The following is a 25,315-nucleotide window of genomic DNA, read 5'->3' on the forward strand; positions in this document are numbered from 1 at the left end:
ATGCATTTTGAATGACATTATCTCTAATATAATTTATTTGAATTCACGGGTGAAATATTGTAGTGGTAAACTATTTTACCACCAGTGCGATGATCACACACTTTTTTTCATGATCTTGTCAATTAAACATAAATATATGTTACATTTTGTTACACAAATTTCTCAAGTCAAGTTAACGAATAGTAATTTTGTACTTATTCACTAGCTTATTAAAACATTTATTGACATTTTTTTTTAAAATTAATACAAGTTAAAACAACATTACTATGGTAATTTGTATTCAAATAAAAAAAAAAAATGGTTTTATAAACTATAAATTATAATATAAATCAAGACTATATCGATTGTTAATACATGATATTTGTAATATTAGCATACAAATTGGGATTCAAAAAATAATTATAGTTTTATCAAAGAAAAATATTTATTTGTTTTATTATTTTACTTATTTCGTGGGTTAAATGTTATTGGTCTAATTCTTTCTAAATATATCACAAATACAATTTTATCACTTATGATGATGACATATATAGAGATAAGTTATGACATCAGTTATCGCTTAAAGTTTTTAAAATTTTAGCAATTTTTTTGGTTTACTACTTGATGATACACTTATAAGGACTTAAGGAATATTAAAAAAACGTAAATAAGTTATTAAATTATATTATTTGTTGCATGTTTGTTAATATTTCAAGTTATTGAATATGTATTTCAAAGTCGCTTGACGATTTCAATAGGATTTCAAACCCATAATCCTGAATAAATAATTTGATTATGTTTTTATTTTATTAAAAAAATATTAGTTACATATTAATAATATAATAATTCATAAAAAAAATATAATTTAAACTAAAATTATAAAATAATAAATTTTGTATGTCATACGTTAATATAATTGAATTTAATGTTTACAGATGCAAAACCAATAGTTCCAGCTGAATCAAGCAAAGAAGAAATAAGTCCATACTGGTCTTTCAATGAGACTGCTGATATATCCAAGTACGAAGATTTTGACCATAGAAAGTTCTTAGGTAATTATGAAAAAATTACTATTTCATAGAGAAACAATTTATTATAAAATCAGTAAATAGTTGTGTATAATAAGAATACTTCTTAATGTACGTAGGTATATGATAAATAAAGACAGTTTATTTGTATATACGATATAAATAATATGATAAAAAATAAAGTCATATAGGTGATGATCGTTAAGATGAAAAATGATTTTTCTGTTATTATTTTTTTTTTTAGTGAACTTCAACCAATTTAGGCTTGTAACATTTTTATTGAATGTAATGCTAGTATAATATTATACCATAATTTTATACCTGGACTTATCTTTTAAAGTGTAGAATCTACACCACAATTTTATCAAATGTAATTATTTTATTATTTTTTTTACTTCAATAAATTAAATATTACGGAGATGTATATTATAATGTTTTAAACCGAAATTATTTAAAATTGTACAGTGATTTTCAATAAAATACACATAATAATACACAATAATAATAGCAGAGCGTATTCAAAATTTTTAACAGAAATAATTTTTAAATTTTCTGGGTTTATCCATGACTACCGAACTAGTTATTTGAATGTGATAATACAATTTATTATAACATTTAAGTTTATTAAAATTAAAATAATCAAATAAAGTTCTTTTTATTTCTCTTTATACCACTGTTTGTGCTCGTCCATCTGTAATTACAATATTTACCAAATGCTTTTTTTTTGTAATTATTACGATTTTTCAAATATTTTAGTTTAAAGTTTAAAAATACAATTTTAATAATTTAGATACTGTATAATACATTGTGTATAGTGTATACTGTATAAATAACTTAAATTATAATAAAAATTAAGAACATTTTTAAAAATTAATTTAGTTAAATTTGTTTTTAAATAGTGATGATAAAATTTAATTTATAGTATTATGTAAGTATTTATTTTTGTGGTCGGGATATTTCTTTTAGTAATCACAAAAAAATTGTAATAAATATTATTTTTGAAATAAGTTTTAGTTACCTACTTTGCTATATTCTTAGCTTTAAAATAGTTTAATATCACTTTAGATAAAACGATTCATAACTGGAACATCCATAACAATTAATAAAGCTTTTTAAATATTTTTTTTTACTGTCCCAATTTAAAGGGTCTACATTCATAAATTTGGGGTGATGGTAAATCGCTTAGATGATTTATTAGTATTTACATTTAACCTCATGTGAAAATATCATCAATATCTTTTTATAATAACTCTGCATTTTTTATAAAATTAAATATTGAATTAGGTAAATTCTGATAAGCTTCTATCGATACTGGCTATATTCTTGGCTATAACTATTTATTTTAACCAGTGGCCTAGTAAATGCACATAATTTTGCCAATAGTTTCTATAATATACAAATTCGAATCCTTAATATGAAATATTTATAAATAATTAATATTTTTAAATTTAGATAAAAGCATAGTTTTTAGAATTATTATTATATTATGATTTATTTAAATTAGTGATTTTTAAAAGTATTTTAAAGCAATAAATACATTAAAATAAAATAATTATTATTATTATATTTTCATCATTGTTTTTTTTTTACACTTCAATTTAATCATTAAATTAAGCTGTAGTAGCGAATACGTACGAATTTTGTACAATTTATTCCCGTAATAGAATACAATAGTAATAATGATTTACGAGCTGAATAAATTGGTGGAAAAAACGTATGTTACCCATATGCGGGTTGGCGTTAACAGAATACAAAACATGCTTCATTGGACGATTTAATCGACTTTGATATAAAAAAAAAAAATGTGTACGACATTAAAACGATTGACGTTAAAATATACAAATTAGGTTGCGAAACAAAATCGCAGTAACTATAATTACCTATAACTATTGTTTTCCTCCTTCAAATGTATATTACATGCGAGTTGCGACCTGGTTACAAATCCAAAACAGTTGTTTAAATGAATATTTTTGGCAATTGGATTATGCCATATTGTCTTATGGTTCATTATACTATGTTAAAAATAATTAATGTGAAAATTTCGTGTGTGACAAGCTTGTAAAAACTCGTTTTAGTATTTAATATATTATATATTTTGTTCTTATATATTATTTTACTGGTTTTATATATTTTGGCACAAGGTATTAAAAATAAAAATAAAAACATATTTAAACAAAATCAAAAGGATTTGGTGACAATCGCGGGTAGATTTGTATCCGTTTGCACGTTCCATTTTAAGTGCTTTCATTTGCATACATCGATCGAACATATTGTAAAAATATCACGTGCCACATATTACGATGTGTATAATACACATATTACTGCGGCAGTAATCTCATCCACAGACTACATTTGCAGCATACACATAACCACATAGGTATAGGCAAGAGAATGGATGTTCTTCGAATACAATAATAATACATCGCCGTCCTTTTATCGATGCGACGATGTCAATGCTATCGTGTCGTTCATATCAACTTAGTCCGCATAAGTGTCATCTTAATACAAATTTGACCTGTTTATGTGTCCCACGTAGGCATAATGGAATTGGTTAGATGATTCTGAAAATAAAATTTACAGGTTATCTTAAGTATGATGTTTATTGATGATATTTTAATTTTTAAAATGATGTAAAAGCAATAGAAATTACCTGGAGTACATAAACAGTTAATTGAACTCCATATATTATAATTGTTGAAAATTAGTAGATAAACCTATTTTTTTTTTTTTATTTTAATTAATTGATCAATATTCATCAAGGCAATTTCGTTAATAATAATATAGTATATCCACTGTAATATGTTTAATTACCTATGTGTACTTAAATCAATAATTAGTTATAAATTATTATTTTTATTATTATTGTAATATGACTTTTTGTTTATAATTTTTTAATGTACGGTATCATTACTATAAACTTGTAGACTATGAAAAAATATTGAAGGTGTTTTGTTATATAAGTAAAATATTGAAATGTAAAAAAAAATGTATAGTTTAATTACATTTGTATTTTTAAAGTAAATTCTAAATTTATTCTATTTTGATGATTTTGAAGTTTGAATTTCATCAATTTATTTTTATTTTTGTACTCTTATTACTACACAATTAATATTTCTTTCTAACCAGAAATAAAAACTTACCAAAGTCTTAGCATTGATATATAGTGATTCATCAAGCAAGCTTATTTATAGTATTTCTCCCTAAACAAAAATAATTTTCTGTATATGTCTTGAAAAATTTCAATCATGTATTATACTTTTTAATAATCTTAAGTTATCTATTATTCGTGTAAACATGATAACATGAATTACAAAAAAAGCAGTATATTTTAAAAAAGCATAATGTATACTTAAAAATGTATAATTAATTTTTTATAAATATTTAAAATGTTTAATTATCCATGAATTGGGTAATACATTTTTCATAATATACTTTACTTATTATAATGGTTAAATGATAATATTAAAAGAAGTAAATTAATAATAGTATTTGATGATTATAATACTACAGTAACTCCCAGGAATAATTTATGTCATATTCGCTTTTAATGTGTATTTGTCTTAAGTATTGTATATGTATAAGCATACTATAGTAATGAAGTATTAATTATTATGTGAAATTGAACTTATTATTTTAACTACCTAGTTAATAATGATAAACGCATTAAACTATATTATATTAAGATAGATTTTAAGAGATAGTTTATAACTTTCAGTGTCAATATTATCGGAATTAATTTTATTTCTTATTTAAACGTAGTATGATAATACAATTTTTTACCAATGAGTTGAGGTATATAATATAATATATAATTAACACATTTTTAAGTATTCCAGCAGCATAAAAATATTATTTAATTTGTGTTTTTTTTTTTTTTTTACATTGATAAAAAAAGACTTATTTGTTCGCTAATTTTATATGTTTAGTATGTATGGTAATCAATTGAATTATTATGTTTTGTGAATAACAGTATCCACATACTTCAAAAAAATATATTTTCCAATATTATATGCATAATTGCACTGAACAATATACATTAATACTATGATGAAAATGTGAATATATTGTTTTGTAAAATTTCATTGTTGTTCTTAATACATCTTGAATGCATTATATATACATGTGTTATAAAAAATATATATGTAGTATATTTAATTAATTGTATAAGTTAAGGTTAAGTACATCTATTAAACTTCAAACATTTATAACGTGTTAAGTATAAAAGTAATTTATATCGGCCAAATAGTATTTATTGAAGCTTTATAATGATTTGAAGTGTTATTCCATACTGCGTAATCCATAAAATAAATATTAACTTCCATTTTAAATTTTGAACCTTGCAATGATTATTAGTTAAACAATGAATTTTTTCTGTCTGTTTAAAGACAATTTTGATTTCAAAAAAATGGTTAAATTTTCAATATTCAGTGTAATATTATCTGGTAGAAAATTTCATATAATTTGTCAAAAATAAAAAATTGCTCCTACCCACTCATAAAAATAATAGAAAGATCCAAAATAACTGAAACAAGGATATTTACTTTATAAATTTATGACAATATTGATTTGGTTTTTTTGCTGTAGCTTAAATGAAACATAACATTTGAATTACTACATACCTATAATACATACTATTACATACATTTTCTAACGATATTTTTTCAAATTCTTATTATAACTACTTGCTATATTTAAATATTTTATACCATTATACCCATATAATAATTTGGATTGAATCTTACAAGAAATGATATTATTTTATGATAAACTACTATGTGTGAATATGAATAAACTCATATGTATGAATATTTGAAACATAAAAGTTATTTATTATTTATTATTTATTAGAGTTTAAAATACACTGGATTGACAGAATATGTCTCACTTATATTATTAATGGAAACAGTCTCCGTGCAACTGAAGGATGTAAAAATATTATACACATATCATTAATTATTTGTTATAACTGTTATAGGTTCAGTATTATTGTTTTATTTTATTTGATTTTAAGTAGAGCGATAAATGTATTTATTTTTTTTTTTAATATTGTTCTTATTATACGTTGAACATCATCTTTAGGACCAGTAAAGATTCATTAATATTTAAGAGTGGATTAAGACAAAATTTGGATCTCCACTTTACACTTTTAAGAATAAAAATAATTATTTAATTACAAATATATATTTTGAGGAAAAAATTTAAATAAGAAAACATGAATATTTACGTAAGACTAATATTTGAATTTATTTAAAAGTGGGTAACGCTCTACTTTACAGTAGGTATTGAGTGGACCTTGGATATAAAGTAAGTCTATAATGGGAGCTTTAAATTTGAATGGGTATCATTTTAAATAAAAAAAAGATTCTGAATGGAGATGATTTGTCAGCCTGCGATATATATTTTTCCAGTGAATGGTGAAAAAGGTGATTTATGTTTTAATGACATTAATACCTCAAAATTATATCATGCATAGAAAATGGCAATTTAAACAAATGGAGTATGTTTCAAGTTTCTGCGACTAGTAATTTTTAATTATAACAAAAATATCTAAAATTATCTGATAGTAAATCGTTATTTTACGCACAAAAATTTAAACATAAGATAAAATGTTTTAAGTTTTCCAACGCTCAACATCTATTATAATTATTATAAGCCAAATTTATGGAAAATATTGTAATGATATTGCTAATTAAAATAATGAAATTTTCAAGTATATGAGATAAATATTTTTTGAATAATAACCATTATTCAAAATCGTTTGAGGATAAATCGTTATCGTTAGGTACGCGACTTCGTAAAAATTTAAAATTCAAACGCTCATAACATTTTTTCCTATTATTAGGCTTCAACATTTCTCTATAGCTATTTGAAGGAAAATTTATGGAAAACTTACACTTAAGATGTATTTTTAGTTGTTTCTAGATATTATGACATTTTCAAAATATTTTTAATCATTTATGAGCATTATGAATTTGTTATTTCTTTTAGATTTATGTTTATAAAACATTTGTATTTATGATAAAAGTTACACAATGTTAGTTTAGATTCCTCATAAACTGTTTTTATTACAATTTAAAAATATTGAAAATGCGTTTGTTTATTTTTCTTTTTGTTGGATATTTGAAATTAAAATAAAATAACCGAAATTTGATACGTAAACAAAAATCGATTATTTCTTATGATTTAAGTTAATTTGTTGTAATAAAATAAACTAAAATATTAATTGTAGACATTTGAAACTTTACACCATCACGTAGCTATACTATTATTATTTTTTATAACTACTACACAATGCAATTTTCAAAATATTTATGTTAGTTGTTAGTTTTATCTATATCGTGGACCAATTCACACTGTTTTAGGGCACGTTGATATTGATTTATAAGTTAATACAAATAATAAATAATGTGTATAATGTAATAATATAATATATGAGATATTTTAGGCAAAAGTTAGTTCAACATATCCTTCTAATAATAGAAAAAAATACTAATAAATATCTTTAAAAATATAGTCTGACATACCGTAACACGTTATAATCATTTTTTATAAAACGCAATGATTTATCATTTTCTTATATTTTATATTAAATGTTCATTATTATGTATCCTACCATTTACCTACACAAGCTTATAAATATAATTATTATAAGGCAGACTACCATCTTGTTATTAATTCGGAGTAATCAGTATACTATACATATATACAAATACAATATAATATATTATGTATTTAAAATATACATAATATATTATGTATAATAAATGAACCAATAATTAATATTAATTGTTTTATGAAGTACAGAAGAAAACGGCTAATCAATCTAAGTACATTGTTTAATCAATAAAATATAACAGTTCCTAATATTATTATATTGAATAGTGATATACTGTTTGTACAGTTTCATAATTTATTTATTTTATCTAATATTGATATATTTTTATTTTTATTTAATAAGACTATTTGAAAAAAATGTTTGTTTAATAGCCAGATAAATGTATTAAGTTGAATGTAAAAATAAATGCGGTAAATTCACTCTATTAATATAGTAGGTGTGAATTTATATAAATTATTAAATTACAATGCACTAAGTATTCTTAAATGAACATATTGTATTCAATAATAAATCATTGTATATCGCATAGTTTGAAAATAATCCTTAGCGTAGACCACTTTTGGTCCTAATTTTTAATGATATATTATTATATTATTATAATTGTCTCCTCAGTATATATAAATTTATTTATATTGTTATAAGTAATTTATTTTTCTATTTAAAACGGTAAGTTAAATTATTATTTGCCTAACATAAACCGCATTTAGATTATAATAATACCAACTGTTATTAATATTTCATATTATAGAATAGTGTGGATATAAATAGATTAAAATTCACATAAATATTTTTAAAAACGACAAAATAATTAAAAAGTTATTTTTGTTTAATTATTCAATTTTATAACATAATATTTAACATAAAATATTTATAATGGATTAATCATGGTATTTAGGACAATATTTAAAATTTAATTTTTAAGTTATTGTACTTAACTTTCTGTGGTATTTATGTAGAACTAACTTAAGCTTATAAAATAATATCTGTGGGCTAGATCTAAATTAATTTAACCAATAGCAATTTATCATTAATCAGCCCTTTTTATTTATTATTTTAATAATATTTAAGTACTAGACAAAGTCATATTAGGCTATCGATTTTATTAAACATTATATTATCTTAAAATCTTAGATAATGATAAATAAAGGTAAACCCATTCTTATGTACATACATAATGTTCATGTTGAAACAATTAAATAAGTTTTAGTAAACTGTCATTAATAGATTAAACGTGCCACATGGGGCTACTGTTCCGTAAACGAAATCAATGAATTTATAGTACGTGTAACTGGTATTGCCATTAAACACGCATTATAATAATATAATGACATACATTGTTAATAATCGAGGCAATTTACACATTATAAATTCTTCATGCATTTATTTACACAATTACATTTACTCAAATCGAACATAAACTTAATCGATTGACGATAATACTAAAGTTACGATTTATAGATAATTAAATCGTACTTTAGTATTATACTGCAATAATATCTACCATTAAATTAAACGATTAATGTATGTGTTAATGAAGAGATTTTAAGACAAAACTATAATAAACTGATGTATATAATTAACTTAATCAATTATACGAATTCTCGTTGATATATTTCTTTTTCTTTTGCTATATTAATACATCAATACAAGTAATACAAAATCAAACCTTTACAACTCGTTAAAATATCAATAACTTGTATCTTGTATTTCGTAAATAGAAAGTTAAATGCATTGAAGAACGCAATATTTCCTAAATTAAATTTATTTTTCACATTGCCTACTGGTTTATTGAGTGGTCGGGTTAGGACTACCTACAATAACAAATAGCTCGTATATACCGACTTGCGAATTTTCGGTAAATTGGAATTTCGCCACGGTCGATTTAAGGTGATCGATACGTCTATCCGGCGAAAAGAAAGAATAAACTAGCTTAAGATTATTTTTAAAATGTGTAGAGAACATGTGTGTTGGGTTATTCGGTGCTCTGTCGCGTAAAGGATTAAATCGTGTATGGGTGGAAGTACGGTGGAAAATAAAAGAGACGCGTTAGTGTTAATTTCACGCACTTGAAGTTTTCAGTGCGATGAATGCGTCTAACGATTATTACGCTTCAGTTGACACACACACACACACACACACACACACACATGAGTGCTTGTGCGCATATACACTTAGACTAATATCGCAAACCCATTAATTACCGCGACCACAAGCACATTAACATTACAACGTATCCACCCCAAACACACACACTTACAAAATACAAATTTGTTGTAATGTTTAATTACATTTTTAAAATTTTTTTTTTTTTTTTGCATTCGTATTTCACTTCACAGAGCATGAACTTCACCTAGACGTATCTGACCCAGAGAACGCCGACGAGATACAACCGTCGGTTAAGCTTCGTACCACCACGTTGGCGCCATCCACGCCGACTCCCGAGCCAATCATACATGTTGGCACGACAAACGTTACAGTTCAGCTGGGCAGCACGGCATTACTTCACTGCGAGATAGCCAACATATCCGAGAAAATGGTAAGTCCAAAACGATGGTACATTTGCAAAACCGAGATGATACCGTGTAATATGATTGATTTCAATCGCGTGACTCGATGACTGTGGCGTCGTTAGTTGACGTACCTATATAGCCGTGACGGAATCGTTCACGTATGTCATTCTTAATTTCTATAAACGAAAATACCAAAAGTCGTCCCATCATATATACGTTCCAGAACTGTAAAAGATAAAGCATATTATATAGAAATAACATGCACGTGCACAAGTCACGCGGACTGGGTCAGCGGTATAAAATGAATGGTGGTGAATGAAAGCGGTGGAGAAATTATAGTGTCACGTGAGTAAAAGAAAAAAAATATCCCCTAGAGGCGAATTCTTCGACACACAAGCGTATGCAAATAACTAACGATATATATTATATGCCGGTGATGCTGCCTGATGCTATTTTTTTTTTTTTTTTGATATTGCTTTCCGTATGTTTTGGGATCAAAAAATAGGATCCCCATTACTTAGCCGGACGTTTTATGTAATACGCACCCCTAGAGTACCGTTTTAGATCCAAATTCAAATTTCGGTTAGTTTGGGTTGAAACTACCAATATACCACTCTACACCTACTGAAAAATTGTAACACTTTTTTGCAAATATGCTAGACTGTGAAAATAATATTATTGACATTTTTATAAGAATGAATATATATATTTGTATCCTATAAATGTAATGGCAATTTAGATGATTGTACACAAGATTATTCGATTTTATTGTTTTGAAAAAAGTACCTTTTGGGAATTATTTTACCATGGGGATATAAACATATTGCAAACAAAAAAATTGAGTGTATCACAAGGTGCATTGTTTAAAAAATAAAGACATGTATTTAAATTAATGTATTCTTATAAAATATCTTTAATTATTGGTATTTGGATAGATTTAATTAATTGAATTGACTCAAATATAATAAAATCGCTTTTAATTCTGTAAAAACTATTGTATTATAAATATTATTCAGCTGTCCCAACTGTAATACATTAAAAATTGATATAGTGTATTGAGTATAATGAGTGAACTATCAGTTAACTATGAAATTAATATTATAAAATAATTGTTTTCATATACATATTTAGAATAATTTTAGTAGAAATTGAAGTTTTACTGAGAAATATTATCCATTTAACAAATGGAAGTTAAAATAAATTAATTAAATTAAGAGTACAACCCCATATGATACAGATACCACAGATTCCAGAATGGTATATACTATCATTACTTATCTTGCGGACTTGTGGTAAGCCAATATCGAATTAGGTATTATTTTAAAATCGAAGACTATTTCTGTCTTCAGCTATTTGTTCAAGAGATTGTATATCAGTTTATGGAAAAACGTGATATCATACAATCGTACTAACAATTATATAAGAACCATCGGATATTTTCTATAGAATAATTAAAAGTAAATTCAAAAATAACCTCCTCGAAATAACTGTTAGTTTTTATTATTCATAATTAAATATATATGCAATGTTAAAGTACCTGTGATAGAAATATGATTATTAAATAATTTCATCTGTAATATGTGTATTATATTATTAGGAATATTTATAAAGCAAGATAGTGTGTCACCATGGGAGTTTGTTTTTGTGAAGTTGAGTAATAACTAATAATATATTTACATCAAAATAATAATAGTTTGACTATTTCATAAATATTATAATAAATAATCTATTATGTTAGTTTATAATGAGCGTAAAATGTTTAGGTTATTTTTTGTAAAACTGAGTAGGTATAGTTAGTATGACATAATAAAACATAATATATAAAAAAGTAAAAACCATACACGTATAATATATACATGCACTTACGTGATAAAAATTAGTAAATTTGTATTCATATAGTATTATATACTAAAAAATTTAAAATTTACTTCATAAAATAAATGAATAATTATGTTAAAATTTTTTGAAATGTATTAATAAAATATACGTATGAATATCGAATGTATATAACGAAAAAAAAATGATATTTTCCGATTAAAAATATATTGATGTGTACACACCCATAAACACAATAATGTTTAAAAATTGTGTTGTACCTGTTGAATGACAATAAAAAATAACAAAATATGCAACGAAAACATAAAAAAAAACATCACGTTATCTTTGTTTACATTAAGCTCTAACGTAATAATAAAAGGAAAATCATATTGAAAATGTTAAATATTTGAATTATCTACATTTTTATTCCATTAATTATAATTCTGTACATAATTAATCAGTGTAATAAATTATTATATTCAAAATACATATGGTAATATTCATAATATAATGTAATATGCATGACATAATGTTCGACAACTAATAGTAAATAAAAAAATCTAAAATGTAAGTTATTCAATTTTATTGATGTACAATATACTGCAATTACACAATTAAGATAACATACCTAAGAATATTAATACATTTAAATCAATATTCCTTATAGATAAAACTGAACAGTAAAATACATATCGTTTTATTGACCTGAAAGATAAATACATATTATGTCTATCGATTTTTTTGAATTTGAAATAAAATGTAAAATGTAAAATTATAATAATACAGTTTTAAATAACATTTATTTTATTTTTACACAAATTATTCATACTAGTATGTTATGGGCTTAAATGTTTTAAATTACAATACTTCAGTTCATTCATGAATGAGTTTATAAGTTTATTAAATTTTAATCAGACATTATACTTTAAGAATTTTGAACTTGTTTCAAGAAAAAAAGGTTATAAAAAAAAATATAGGTTTTCAAATTTTAGTGCACATATATTATTAACAATAACATATAACAATAATAAACTAATATTTTCGAGTATTAAATAATTTCACCTTTTTTAGATCTACACGTGTAATTTACATACGAAGCCACAATTATGTAATTCATCAAAATAAATTATAAAAAATGACCGTTTAAATGGTTAACTTGCAGCAATTATTCACCTATTTCAAAAATCAATAAATTAAAATACCTAGGCAAAAGCAATTTACCAATTTACTAGGCGAAACATCAAAAACTTATACAATTTATAATAACATAATTAATACGAAGTATCAACTAGAAACTATTATGAGACAAACGTGTTCATGTTGTAATTAATGTTTTAGCATATACATTATTGCATATAATAAAATATATTTTACTACATAAATATATTTAAATTTAGTCATTACTATACAAAAAAAATAACATGAGACTAATACATTTAACAATTATTATATTTTTATAAATACAATTTTCTAATAAACGATATAAAATAAAATAATTTAACCAAGTTTTAATTTATTATATACATAATTCGTAGTATTAAACTATCAATTAAGTTGTATTTCCCGACCGGCACAAAAATTATTACATTTTGTATTTTGTTGTTTATTGATATATATATATATTATATACATCAACATCACTCATCGTCTATACTATATTCAGTGATATAAATAGTCGCCAATATAAATCATTAACTTTAAATTGGTAATTTATCAAGTATGATTGATACTTTTATATGTCAACATATACATCGAGTCTAAAAAGTTAATATTGAAATCATTAGTTTTTCGTGTAAAGATTTTTAAAACAAAATCATTATATCAAGAACTATTACTATTACATTATGGTTGTGAAAAGATATAAGTGACTTGCTGTGGTGCTTTTAGATAAGCTACGATGAAATATATGTGCAGTGTAGTTTACTTGTACATGTGAAATATTGGCACAGAGTTTTGGTGTTTAACATCCCATTTTCTAAATAATCTAAATGTTATTATTGATTTTTCTTTTTTTAAGCAAGTTTTGATGGCAACAATATCGTACTTTCAGTCTTGATACATTTGGTATTTTAATTATTAGTATGAATATGTGTAATAACCCTAAAACTAATCCATACAATCATAATTAAAATTTATTTCATGATATAAATCTACCAATGACTTAAGAATAATTTTATAACTAACATTTTTATGTTCTTATACTTAAAAAAATTATTGAATTATTTCTTATTAAAAAATAATAATTCTTAAAAATTAGTTAATCTTAATTCAATTTTTCATAAGTATTTTTATTTAAATTCATAAAATATGATTATTGATTATAATATTATACTTATAAAATTATAAGTGAGTTATATTTAAATTTAAACAAAAACATTAAATTCTTTATATTAAGTAAGTAAAGCAAAGTCCCCAGTTAACTTTAAAAGTAATTCAACAACATTTTTAATAATTGTTAGATTAATTATATTATTATTTTGTATCTTTCTTTATCTTACAAAATCATTTCCAATGTTTTTCATCCAATTTCAAGCCAAGAGATTATTAAATCCATAGTTTATAATAAAAAAAAACGAAAAAATTATCAATTACCATTTACCAACTCATGTTTTAGAAGATTTATAAAGTTAATATTATAAGCTTGGCTTCTATTATAAGATTTATAAAAATATGTTGGGCATCTAACATTTTACCTTTAGGTAAATATATACAATTAATTACAATAGTAGTACCTTTTAAACTGATGAGTTTGTGTGATAAAATACAAATTACTATATATATATAATATATATACGGAATTAAATATTCAGTTAAAATGTATTATTAACCATAAATGTTTGTTGTTAAAATATATTTTTTAATTTTTATCACTGACAATAACTTATTAAACCTAAATATTTTTTTAACTGAATATTAAACCGTTTATACTATTAGTATAAAGTGATTTATTGATATGACGTACATTCTTTTCCGTTAACAGTCTATAACTTAAATAAATATCCATTATAATATACTATTCCCAATACCCTCGGTAACTTTAAATTTAATAAATTGTAAACCATTATTGCGTAATGCGTGCACTAATTTTACGATGAATTAATTAACATTAAGTTTTAATAAATTAGGAACATAAAATTATAATAATGTGTAACTGTGAAATTTGAAAATACTGTGTTGTAAATGGATTTTTTACTGGAATACATAACCTCTTGATGTATAATGGATTTGATACAATTGTAGTCAAATAGTTGAATTATTTATAGACAGACTAACAAATTAACATAATTACAATATCAAAACTAAGAGATAAACAGATTGTAATGTTTGTTGGTAAATTGAATTGACTGTAAATCAAATTAACTTAATAACGATCGTTGTTTACAAATCTTTCATTAATTGTTGTACGTTATGATGTATATTTTGCCAGATTACCGAATTAGGTACTAGGTAGTAGGTAACTATATAATATACATTATATGCGTGTCGTTATACTATAAAGAAACTAAACATAATATTACGATTTTTACTTCTTATGTTTTTCACGAAAAAATTACACTTTTTATGTGAGTTAAGACACTACTGGATATGTATGTATATAATTTGTAATGGGAAAGTAAATAAATTAATAAAATATCTGGTCCAAAATGGTTGCTTGGAAAATGTGATGAGATTTAAAACATTCATAACTTGTGATTTTATACCACAATTTCTATGGGTAGTTGTAACGCATTCCTTAACGTAAACAATTAATGAAGTTAAATATTAATCTCGTATATAGTATGTAAGCCTTTTAGTCTCTTTTAGTATTTAACAACTCTAGAATTTTTATTCTCGAAAATTATAATCATAATAAATAACTATGTGGAGAATGGAATGCATTAGTTTTAAAATATGTTTCTATATTTTAAATTTTAAACAGAGCGACAAATGTATTAATTGTATGATAGTTTGTATATGTTTTTTATTTTTAGTCTAGAAACATTTTTTTGGTGCAGTAAAATTGCGTCAAAATTTAACTGTGTGGGTGTTGGCTATAAATTTGGTACTTTTAGGTAATCAAAACCAGAAAATTACAATAAATTGTATTATTATCGTAAAAAAAATTTAAAAAAATGTATTTTTAGTAAAACCATAGATCTTCTATAAACAAGCTTGAAAATTTAATACAAAATTCCTGGTAAATAGTTCATACCCCTGTCAATAAATATTGAAAATATCATAAAAATAAATGTCTATAAATATTTACAAATATTTGTAATCCAATTTTTGACAAAATTGGACAAAAAATTAAAAATTCAATATAAAGACTATGATTATTCATAAACGAATATACTATATTCTCATTTTTATTCATTATACCGATAACTAAATAAAATGGTAATGTTACGTCATAGCTCCTCAAAATTAGTACTTTCAAACCTTTGAAATCTGATATAAACTAAGGGTCAAATTCATAACACTAATTAATTATAACAATCTATTTCATTTAAATTATACACAGAGAATAAGGTTCTCAGATATATTAATTAATTTTTTTATTCACCGCATATTTGTAGCTATGTAGTAGGTGTCAAGTGTACCAATTCATTAGCTTGTACTCTGAAATGGATTTGTTAAAATTTAATTAAATGATAAATAATTGCATGCAAAATTCGATTCTAAGCGAGATGGACTGTCAGCTGATACTACTAAGTATATTTTATGATTTTAAACATCGCTATTATATAATAGTAATTTATTTTACAATTAATAATACGATAAGTTGAATTAACTTTTGCCGATTATATCGCATTTGAAAATGTAATTTGATATTCTGCGTATAAATTATAAAATATAATAATATATGTTAATATAGTTTCAAGTATTCATGAATAATATTGCTCTGCCCACAATCATTTTATACATATATATATATATATATATATTTATGTATTTATTAAAATGTTTATGATAATAAAGAAAGTGAGCAGCAGTTATAAATGACTAAAAAATGACAAAAATTGCTATTTAAAATCACAATCACAATTATCATTTCAATTTTTTTATGACAGCAAAAATCTTAAATTTTCTATAATGCTAATAAAAATTATTGAATTTATAATAGGTATATTTTTATTTTATAATTAGAATTTTAATCCATTCTATACAATCATATTTTAATAACATAACAAGTCTTAATCAAATAACTTATTTTTTGTTTATTTAATTTTTAATTTTAATATAAAAACCAAATTTTGTTATTAATATTTGTAATAATAATATCTATAATACTGATTACTTTCTGTATTGACTTGATACAGTATAACCAAAACAGATTCACTCTTTAGTATTATATTACGTTGTTAATTCAATTAAATCATGTTTTATTTAACAAAAATGGCCAGAATATGTTCAAATAGGTATAATAATATAATATAATATGATATAATTTATTAATATTAATATAAATAAACAATAAATTAATTAAGATATAAAATATAATCATCAAACTGCTATAGAATGATATTGTTTAATTTATATTTTTCTTAAGTATGAACACAAGCATTTAAAAATTAAACTATCTCATTTTCATAAAATTAATCGTAAAATTCAATGTCTTCAGAGAAATTTTCTTTAAAAATAATTAGTTCATAATGAATGATTTTAATAATTCAGTTATTTAAGAAATATTTAGATAAATACAATGATTAAACATGTAATGCTTTTAATCAACCTACAAAAATATTTAAGATACAATAAACAATAACTTAAAATCTTCTTTTATAATTTACTATGTAATAAACCATTTGTATTACCTAGGTATTTGAAAGCAAATTGTTTTAAACAATATGTAATAAATATTAATTATCAGTAAAGTACGTAATAACGTATAGTGTGCATTGTGTATTTAGACAAAAAGAAACACTTTCTGTATGAACATTTTTTCTTTATGTTTTGTTTAAAGGTCTTGTGGATGGAGATTATTTTATACTGTAGATTTTAAATATTACTAATAGGTATTATTAGGAATTTAGCAATACCTAGACGCATAGTGTTATTTGCTTTATTGTTTGAGTATGTAATACACTAATAGGTACTTTGTGTGAATAATATTATTGATTATGTACAATGTTAATAATGGATTAAAGAACTTTTTTCGGTTATTGATTGGAGGGATAAGTTAGTCAAATAACGATTTGATTATTTGTGAAAATTCAAAAATATATCTGACTTATTGCCGTCACATAAATTATTTTGTTATTTATTATGCTCAACTAAATTTATAATAATTGTTTAATTTATTATATTAAATTTAATTTAAGCTATTATTATACCATAAAACAAATTCAATTACAGAACTATACGGAACGTTGATATTGATTTATAAGTTACACCTAACTATACTTGGCTGTTTAAAGACTACAACAGTTTAAGCAATTGAGGTTTTGTTCGTAGTTCGGTAAATCATACGTATTATTTTGTAGACCCGGATTATGGTGTACATACTCAAAATATAGATAACGTGAGGGTATTACTTAAAAAGGGAAATAAGATACTTTTGGGTTAGTGTAATATTGAGCATTAATATTTATCCAAATTTCTATGAATAAATCGTCTATTCATCATACCCATTTGAGGTTATTTTTAGAAACACAGTAGAATTTTTATGTTTATTTTATGGTTTTTTTTTATTTAACTTTTTTTGTCACTTTATCAATATACATAATTTATTGTTACTTTATAAACTTTTTTTTATAACTATTTTTTAATACAATATAATATTACGATTACATTATCTTACGTTACGGTTATATTATAATGTGTAGTTTATATATTATGCTGGCATAAGTATTAAAAAGTAAAAATAAAATGGTATGTTTTTAATTATTATTTTATGTTTGCATAATATAATATATCAGTTCCAATTAATATTGTTACCAATTACATGCATCAATATTTTCATCGTATTTAAATTCATGAACTTCATTTGAATTTTTAATAATTCAATCCTTGACGTATAGTGTATAATGTTCACTTCACAATGCTCTAATTATAATATAAAACATTTGAGTTTTGAAAAAGTTCAATTTTCATAAAAATAATGGTTTCAGGTGTCTTGGGTACGGCGGAGAGATTGGCATATACTGAGTTCAGGTGTGTTGACGTACATAAATGACGGACGCTTCCGAGTATTTCATTCTGAAAAAAGTGATGACTGGGATTTAAGGATATCACCAGTTGCTAAAATCGACAACGGTACTTATGAATGCCAGGTAATTGTTTAATTAAAATTAACTTATTATAAAAATGGTAACTTTTTTTAATTTGAGTACAGTTACTTGTGAAGTATATTACGTTAAAACGCACCTGTATAATTTTCTTTAAACTCATTATATTACTATTTAGTTTTTTATACAACGGAAATATGATTTAAGATAAATAATTTTGAAACTTTAGAAGTCTATAATCATTAAAATGTTAATAATTACATCTTTAATTTCGGCAATAATTTTTATCGTGAATGAAATCAAAAACCTTACGATAATGCGATCTTTTAATTAACTAAGTTTTAGGGTATATTATTTAAGATTTTTGCATTAAGATCAATATAATATTCCTTATTCTCATATGATATTTAATTTAACAGTTTTATTTTGTACTTTAATTTAGGTATATTTTAAAAACTAGTAATGTCTTGATATAATTACTAATAACGATCTTTTTTTTTTTTAATGATAGTTTTACTTAAATTTATTTTATTATATTTTATTATTACTTATACAATATACTATAATTCTTATAATAACTATACAATTTACAATCTATTATTTTATTATTTTTACTTCATAATTATCAATATTATAATATTATCATGTTTTTGAGTTTGTGTTTGGATTGAATTACAAAATAATAATGAATATGTTTAGTTGTGATGTTTGCAAAAACGATCTTTCTACGACTATCAAATTAAATATAATAATTATAATTTAATTTTTTCAATGCGACTTCAATATACAAAAATGAAATAATAATATACTTTGTTATAACCAAATTATGGTTTATATAAGTTTTAGATTACTTAATTTATGTGTATTATTTTAGTATTTTTGGTAGTTTGTTAGTTTTAATTAAGAAAAAAAATGTTTCACAAATCTGGTTGAAAAATAAGGATTTTATACAACTTAAAAGTTAATATCGATTATATTATAATTCAATTGTTATTAATTTATTAAAATATGATTATTGAATAAAGATTTTTTTTTTTAAATACTTGGAGCCGTACTACTTTATTGATTATGGTTTGTTTTAAATTAATAAAAAGGTATCTACATTCTACATGTAGTTTGGTTAACAGTGGATTTTAATTGTTATATTAAATATTACTTTTTTTAATAAATAAAAAATATTTTATGATGTTTGATAAAAAAATATTCTAATTGAAAATTATCAGAAAGCTTTAAGAAGATTTAAGATTTTGAGAATTTTGTTTTCAAATTAAATATTTATCAGAGATAATTTCATTTTAAACAAGTAACTTAAATACAAAACATAACTATTATTGTGAATTATATTTTTCATTAAATTATTATTTAGTTACCTAGATTGTTATTATATTTTATTATTTATACTTAATTTTCAAAAAAAAAAATTACTAAGGTAGAAGATAATATATTTTATATAAATTACTTAATCAATAAAAACCTTTTATAATGTCATATTTATACTTCATTGTTAACATAAAACCATTATTTATAAACAAATTAATTGTACAGTTTATTACTTACGTATTAATATGAATAAGATAATATAATATTAAATGAAATGTTTCATAACATGGCTAGTATATTTATAAATTATTAAATATTATATTTTATGAAATCATATCGTATTTTTGGTCTATGTAGAAAATGCAATGAAGTGATTTTTTATGTTTCTAAAGAAATAGAAGCCACATGTGATACTAATAAAATTATTATAAATCTTATATTAAAAGATAAAAGTATGTACATAGATATTAGGATTAAGTTAAAAATATTTCTGCATTGATGAAAAGTTAACATATAGGTGATCTGTTATGAATATTGAATACCATCCCAATAGAAAGAGTCATGTTGTGGCTAAAATATGTTGTTAGTCGTCATTTATATTGGAAATGTTTGATGTTTACTTTTTTGTACATTTTAAATACACATAGGTACAATTTATTATTATGCAGTTTCTATTTAAATGTAATTATTTGATACACATAGAAAAAATATTTGATTAAAGTACTTGGTTAGGTTAGGTTAAAATTAAAATAATTTACCTATATCTTTTATACATTTTAATTAAAATTAATTTTAATAAATAAATAAATTGTTTGTATTTTACAATTTACAATTATATACTAGGTAGGTCTAAAATTTTATGAAATCAATAAGTACTAGAAAAAAAAATCATTTAAGGATTTTTTATTTTTGTTATTTATTATTATTATTTAACAGCATCAACTACAAAGACCATTAATATAAAAATAACAAACAGAAAAAATATTAAATCAGACGATTATGTTACATAATTGAATAAAAAGTGTAAATTGTTAAATTGAGTTAAACAGTATTATCTTACAAAAATAAGAATAAGTTTTTAAAGAAGTCATATAATTTTAGCAATGGACAAAACTGTGTTCGGTTTTACGATTCCAACAAAAGCTAATAGGTTTTCCCTACTTTTTTGTCTTAACTTCAAACAATTTTTCAAACAAGCATAATATTTAAAAATAATGAAAATTATAATAGTATCAAAAAAATAATAATAATATTAAATGGTTTGTATTAGTTGAATAACATGGATGTAATGGTTATGAATTATCTAAAACATTATCATTTCCAAAAAAATGATTAAATAAATAATAATACAAATTGTAGCATATTAATAATTTCATTGACGGTTTTATAAAATAGTGGCATAACTGAAACGAATTTTTTTGTAGTTCTAACAAAAAATATATGTATATAAGTTTTAAAAATATTTTTAACTGAAATATACTACCACAAGTCTCACGTATTTTCAATATTTGTAGATTTCACTATAAAGCGAATCTATTTACGTATCATAAATAATGTTTTCAAATATATTATGTAGCAGTAGGTGCCATAATAGTATACTATTAAATAATATATATTTTTACATTGTAATTTTATTTTCATTTAACTTTTAGTACATTGTATGAAAATAAATGATAAAAAAATATTTTATATAATATTTATATAAATAAATATCAGTAATTTGTTTTCATAGTAATGTATAGTTATTTTAAAAATTTTGTTTGCGTTTATCACAGCTTTTTCTAATTCGATTTGTACATCATATATGGTGCCTATACATAACGTATTTAGTAAAAGCCCAAAAAAAAAATTTAATTTTCAGTATTGACTTATAAACAAAAATTATATCGTAGCATTAGCTAGTAAAATCTAATTCGACCTAGGTATTGAAATTTTATGGTTGTATAATATTATATAAACTATCTTATAACTTATCACTTTAAAGCTATTTGACTTGTACAAAATAAATAATAAACAATGGGTTTATTTTGATAGATAAATTCATTAAATATGAACTGTAAGTGTATTTTCAATACTAGTGTTCAAAATAATGTGCAATTATTTATACATAAACAAATACAACAAGGTATAAATGATATATACTACATATATTTATATGTTTTTTAATTTAAACTAAATTGTATTGACATTGTTATTTTTCCTGTAAAATACATAATTATTATACCTATATATACGTATTGGACTTATCTCGATAATGTGTACTTATAATTGTATATACGTCCTGTTCTCAAGAACCGTCAACGATATCAAAGCAGCATTTCAAAATAAATAACAGAGTTACTGAAAACCGAGACGACAGTGCAATACATTTGAATAATGCATGTGCTTCATTATAATTATAACTGTAACGACAATCTTTTACTCGTTTTAATCCCAAGATATTTTAAGTTAATATGAATATAATTTGTATAATTATTCATCCACTCAACTTATTCAACTTTATATGGAGATGAACAAATTATCGTTTATACCATACAGGGTACAAGCAAGTATACAGGGAATAAAAGTTAATAAATGAAAAACTAAAAATAAATGACGACATATTTATATTGTTCAAATTACAAATTATGATAGGTATGTATAATACTGAAATACTCATGTAACCTAAATAGAATTAAAAGCGAATACTGTCATTAATTAACTACCTACTCTGATTTTAAGAGCTCAAAGTATGCCAACTAAAGTCAAGTAAAATCATTGCTATATAATACATTAAAAGTTATTTATTACGATGCCTTAGTTTATTTTGTTTGATTAGTTATAATTACATGAATTTTATAGTTTAGTTTAAGCTAAGACAGAATATTATTTATTAGTTATTAGGATAATCGTCTTCTATAAAATATATAAACGATTTATTGAATGATAAAAATAATATTACAAGTATTCAGCGTTATTTCATGATTGATAAAAATATTTGAAATATTTATAATATACATAGTATCCCATTTCGTTGTTTGATACAATGGAAAAACTGGAAATGACGAAAAGTAGTCTTTTGAAACTGTTTTGTTGAGACGATTATTATATAGGAATTGTTACTTTAAAATGGAGTTTTATATTGACTAAAAATAGTATTTTGAAAACATAATAATATATGGTATTGTTCGCTTGAAATACATATCGATTTATACGTTTGTTCTATTATCTATTTTTCTAATACTTTAATGTTTTCATCATAGGTACGAGTAGGTATATAGTGCAAATAATAAATATTTTTAAGGAACATAAATATATATATTTTTTTATTTAATTGCTTTATATTATTTTCTTATTAGCTACTAATATTAATTGAATCTGTATTTTTTAATATACATAAAAAATGTTGCACTCGAATAAAAACATATTTTCTTGATTTATTTTTGATATGATAATAAAACGACATATGCTACAAATTCTATACAAAGAAATTGCTTTAACTAAATATATTTCAACAAAAATATGTAAGCCTCGTGTAATCAAAATGTTTCACCTAGTAAAAGCTTAAACAGCAAATGCCTATTTTTAAAGAAATATTATAATTTAATACTAAATGTAAGTCCATAGTGTAAAAGTTGTTAATAATCTCAAGTCTCTAGTTAAATCTCTTTCTATGTCAACTTTTATTTTATTTAATTTACTTCTGATTCAATTGAGAGGAAATTCTCTGTAAAATTTTGAAATGACTGATTCTATTTTACAATGTATTGTCGTTTCTTTGAAAATGTATCAATTCTTGAAACCTATATATAAAATACAAGACTCGTAAAACTATACACTGGAAACGTTATTTTATATTTTTATATATTCTCGATAATTTAAGATAACACATAAGTAAAATAATAATCATAATTTGAAAACCATTAATTTTTATTTGGATTATTTTGAATTAAAAGTTATAAAAATCAATTATCGCTTTTACCGCATTAATCATTTTTCATCGACATATTAATATACTACAATTTTATTTTTATTTTATGCAAAAGACACGAGATTAAATGTTATATGTATATTTTTTTAAAATAAATTATCAAATTCTAGGTATATTTTATTATTCAGTAGGTACATAAAACATATCTCAACTTATATAAATACTAAACATATATTGTACATTTATTTCAACGCAATGTATTAATATAAAAGCTAGCATTCAATAATTATTTATTAGTTCTAACTGCTTGTGAAACATATTGATTTCTGTACAAAGAATTGGTAATAAAAATTCAATAAAAAAAAAAAAAATTGCCACAGTAGCTCACTGTTATTGAATATAATAATATAATTAATATAAAAACTCAATTGTTTTGTTTTGATAAGGTATTTGTTTTGTATACCTAATCATTTTGTTGGATAAAAAAAATGTTCATCAATATACTACTTTAATAAATAAACATGTATGGTATATTGTGTAATTGGTGTTCTAGATCTTGATTGTTATAAAATATAACCATTTTTTTTTTTTTTTTTTTTAATAATATTACCTTTTTAATCGTCAATTTGTGGGCATTTGGGAATAACATTTTTTTTTTTTTATAATAAAACCAAATTAAAAAAAAATATAATTATAATTACTAAATAAATACTACTTATATCAATTACAATTTGACATAGTTTTTATATTACTTGAATTGGCTTAATACTGACTGATGAATACAGTAGAATATGTTTTGCTACAACTCGTTTGCGCACATTCAAATTTTTTTACCTGAAAATCGACGATCCACTTGCGCACAACAAAAGCAATCATTTCCTGAAAACGGATCACTTCTTTGCACTCAACGACGCATTTATACACAT

General features: G+C 22.6%; 1 protein-coding gene across 2 annotated transcripts in view; it reads left to right on the forward strand.

Moving 5' to 3' along the window:
* The window catches only part of LOC114129912 (limbic system-associated membrane protein-like), a 188,243-nt gene that overhangs the window by 104,756 nt on the left and 58,172 nt on the right, over positions 1–25,315 (forward strand). For both annotated transcript variants that reach the window (XM_050201169.1, XM_050201170.1), the window contains exons 4-6: positions 915–1,031; positions 9,960–10,159; positions 19,043–19,204. In XM_050201169.1, coding sequence (XP_050057126.1) covers positions 915–1,031; positions 9,960–10,159; positions 19,043–19,204 — 479 coding nt within the window. The remainder of the gene's footprint in view (positions 1–914; positions 1,032–9,959; positions 10,160–19,042; positions 19,205–25,315) is intronic.

Source organism: Aphis gossypii, chromosome 2 (assembly GCF_020184175.1).
Source record: "Aphis gossypii isolate Hap1 chromosome 2, ASM2018417v2, whole genome shotgun sequence".
NCBI classification, from domain to species: Eukaryota; Metazoa; Arthropoda; class Insecta; order Hemiptera; family Aphididae; genus Aphis; species Aphis gossypii.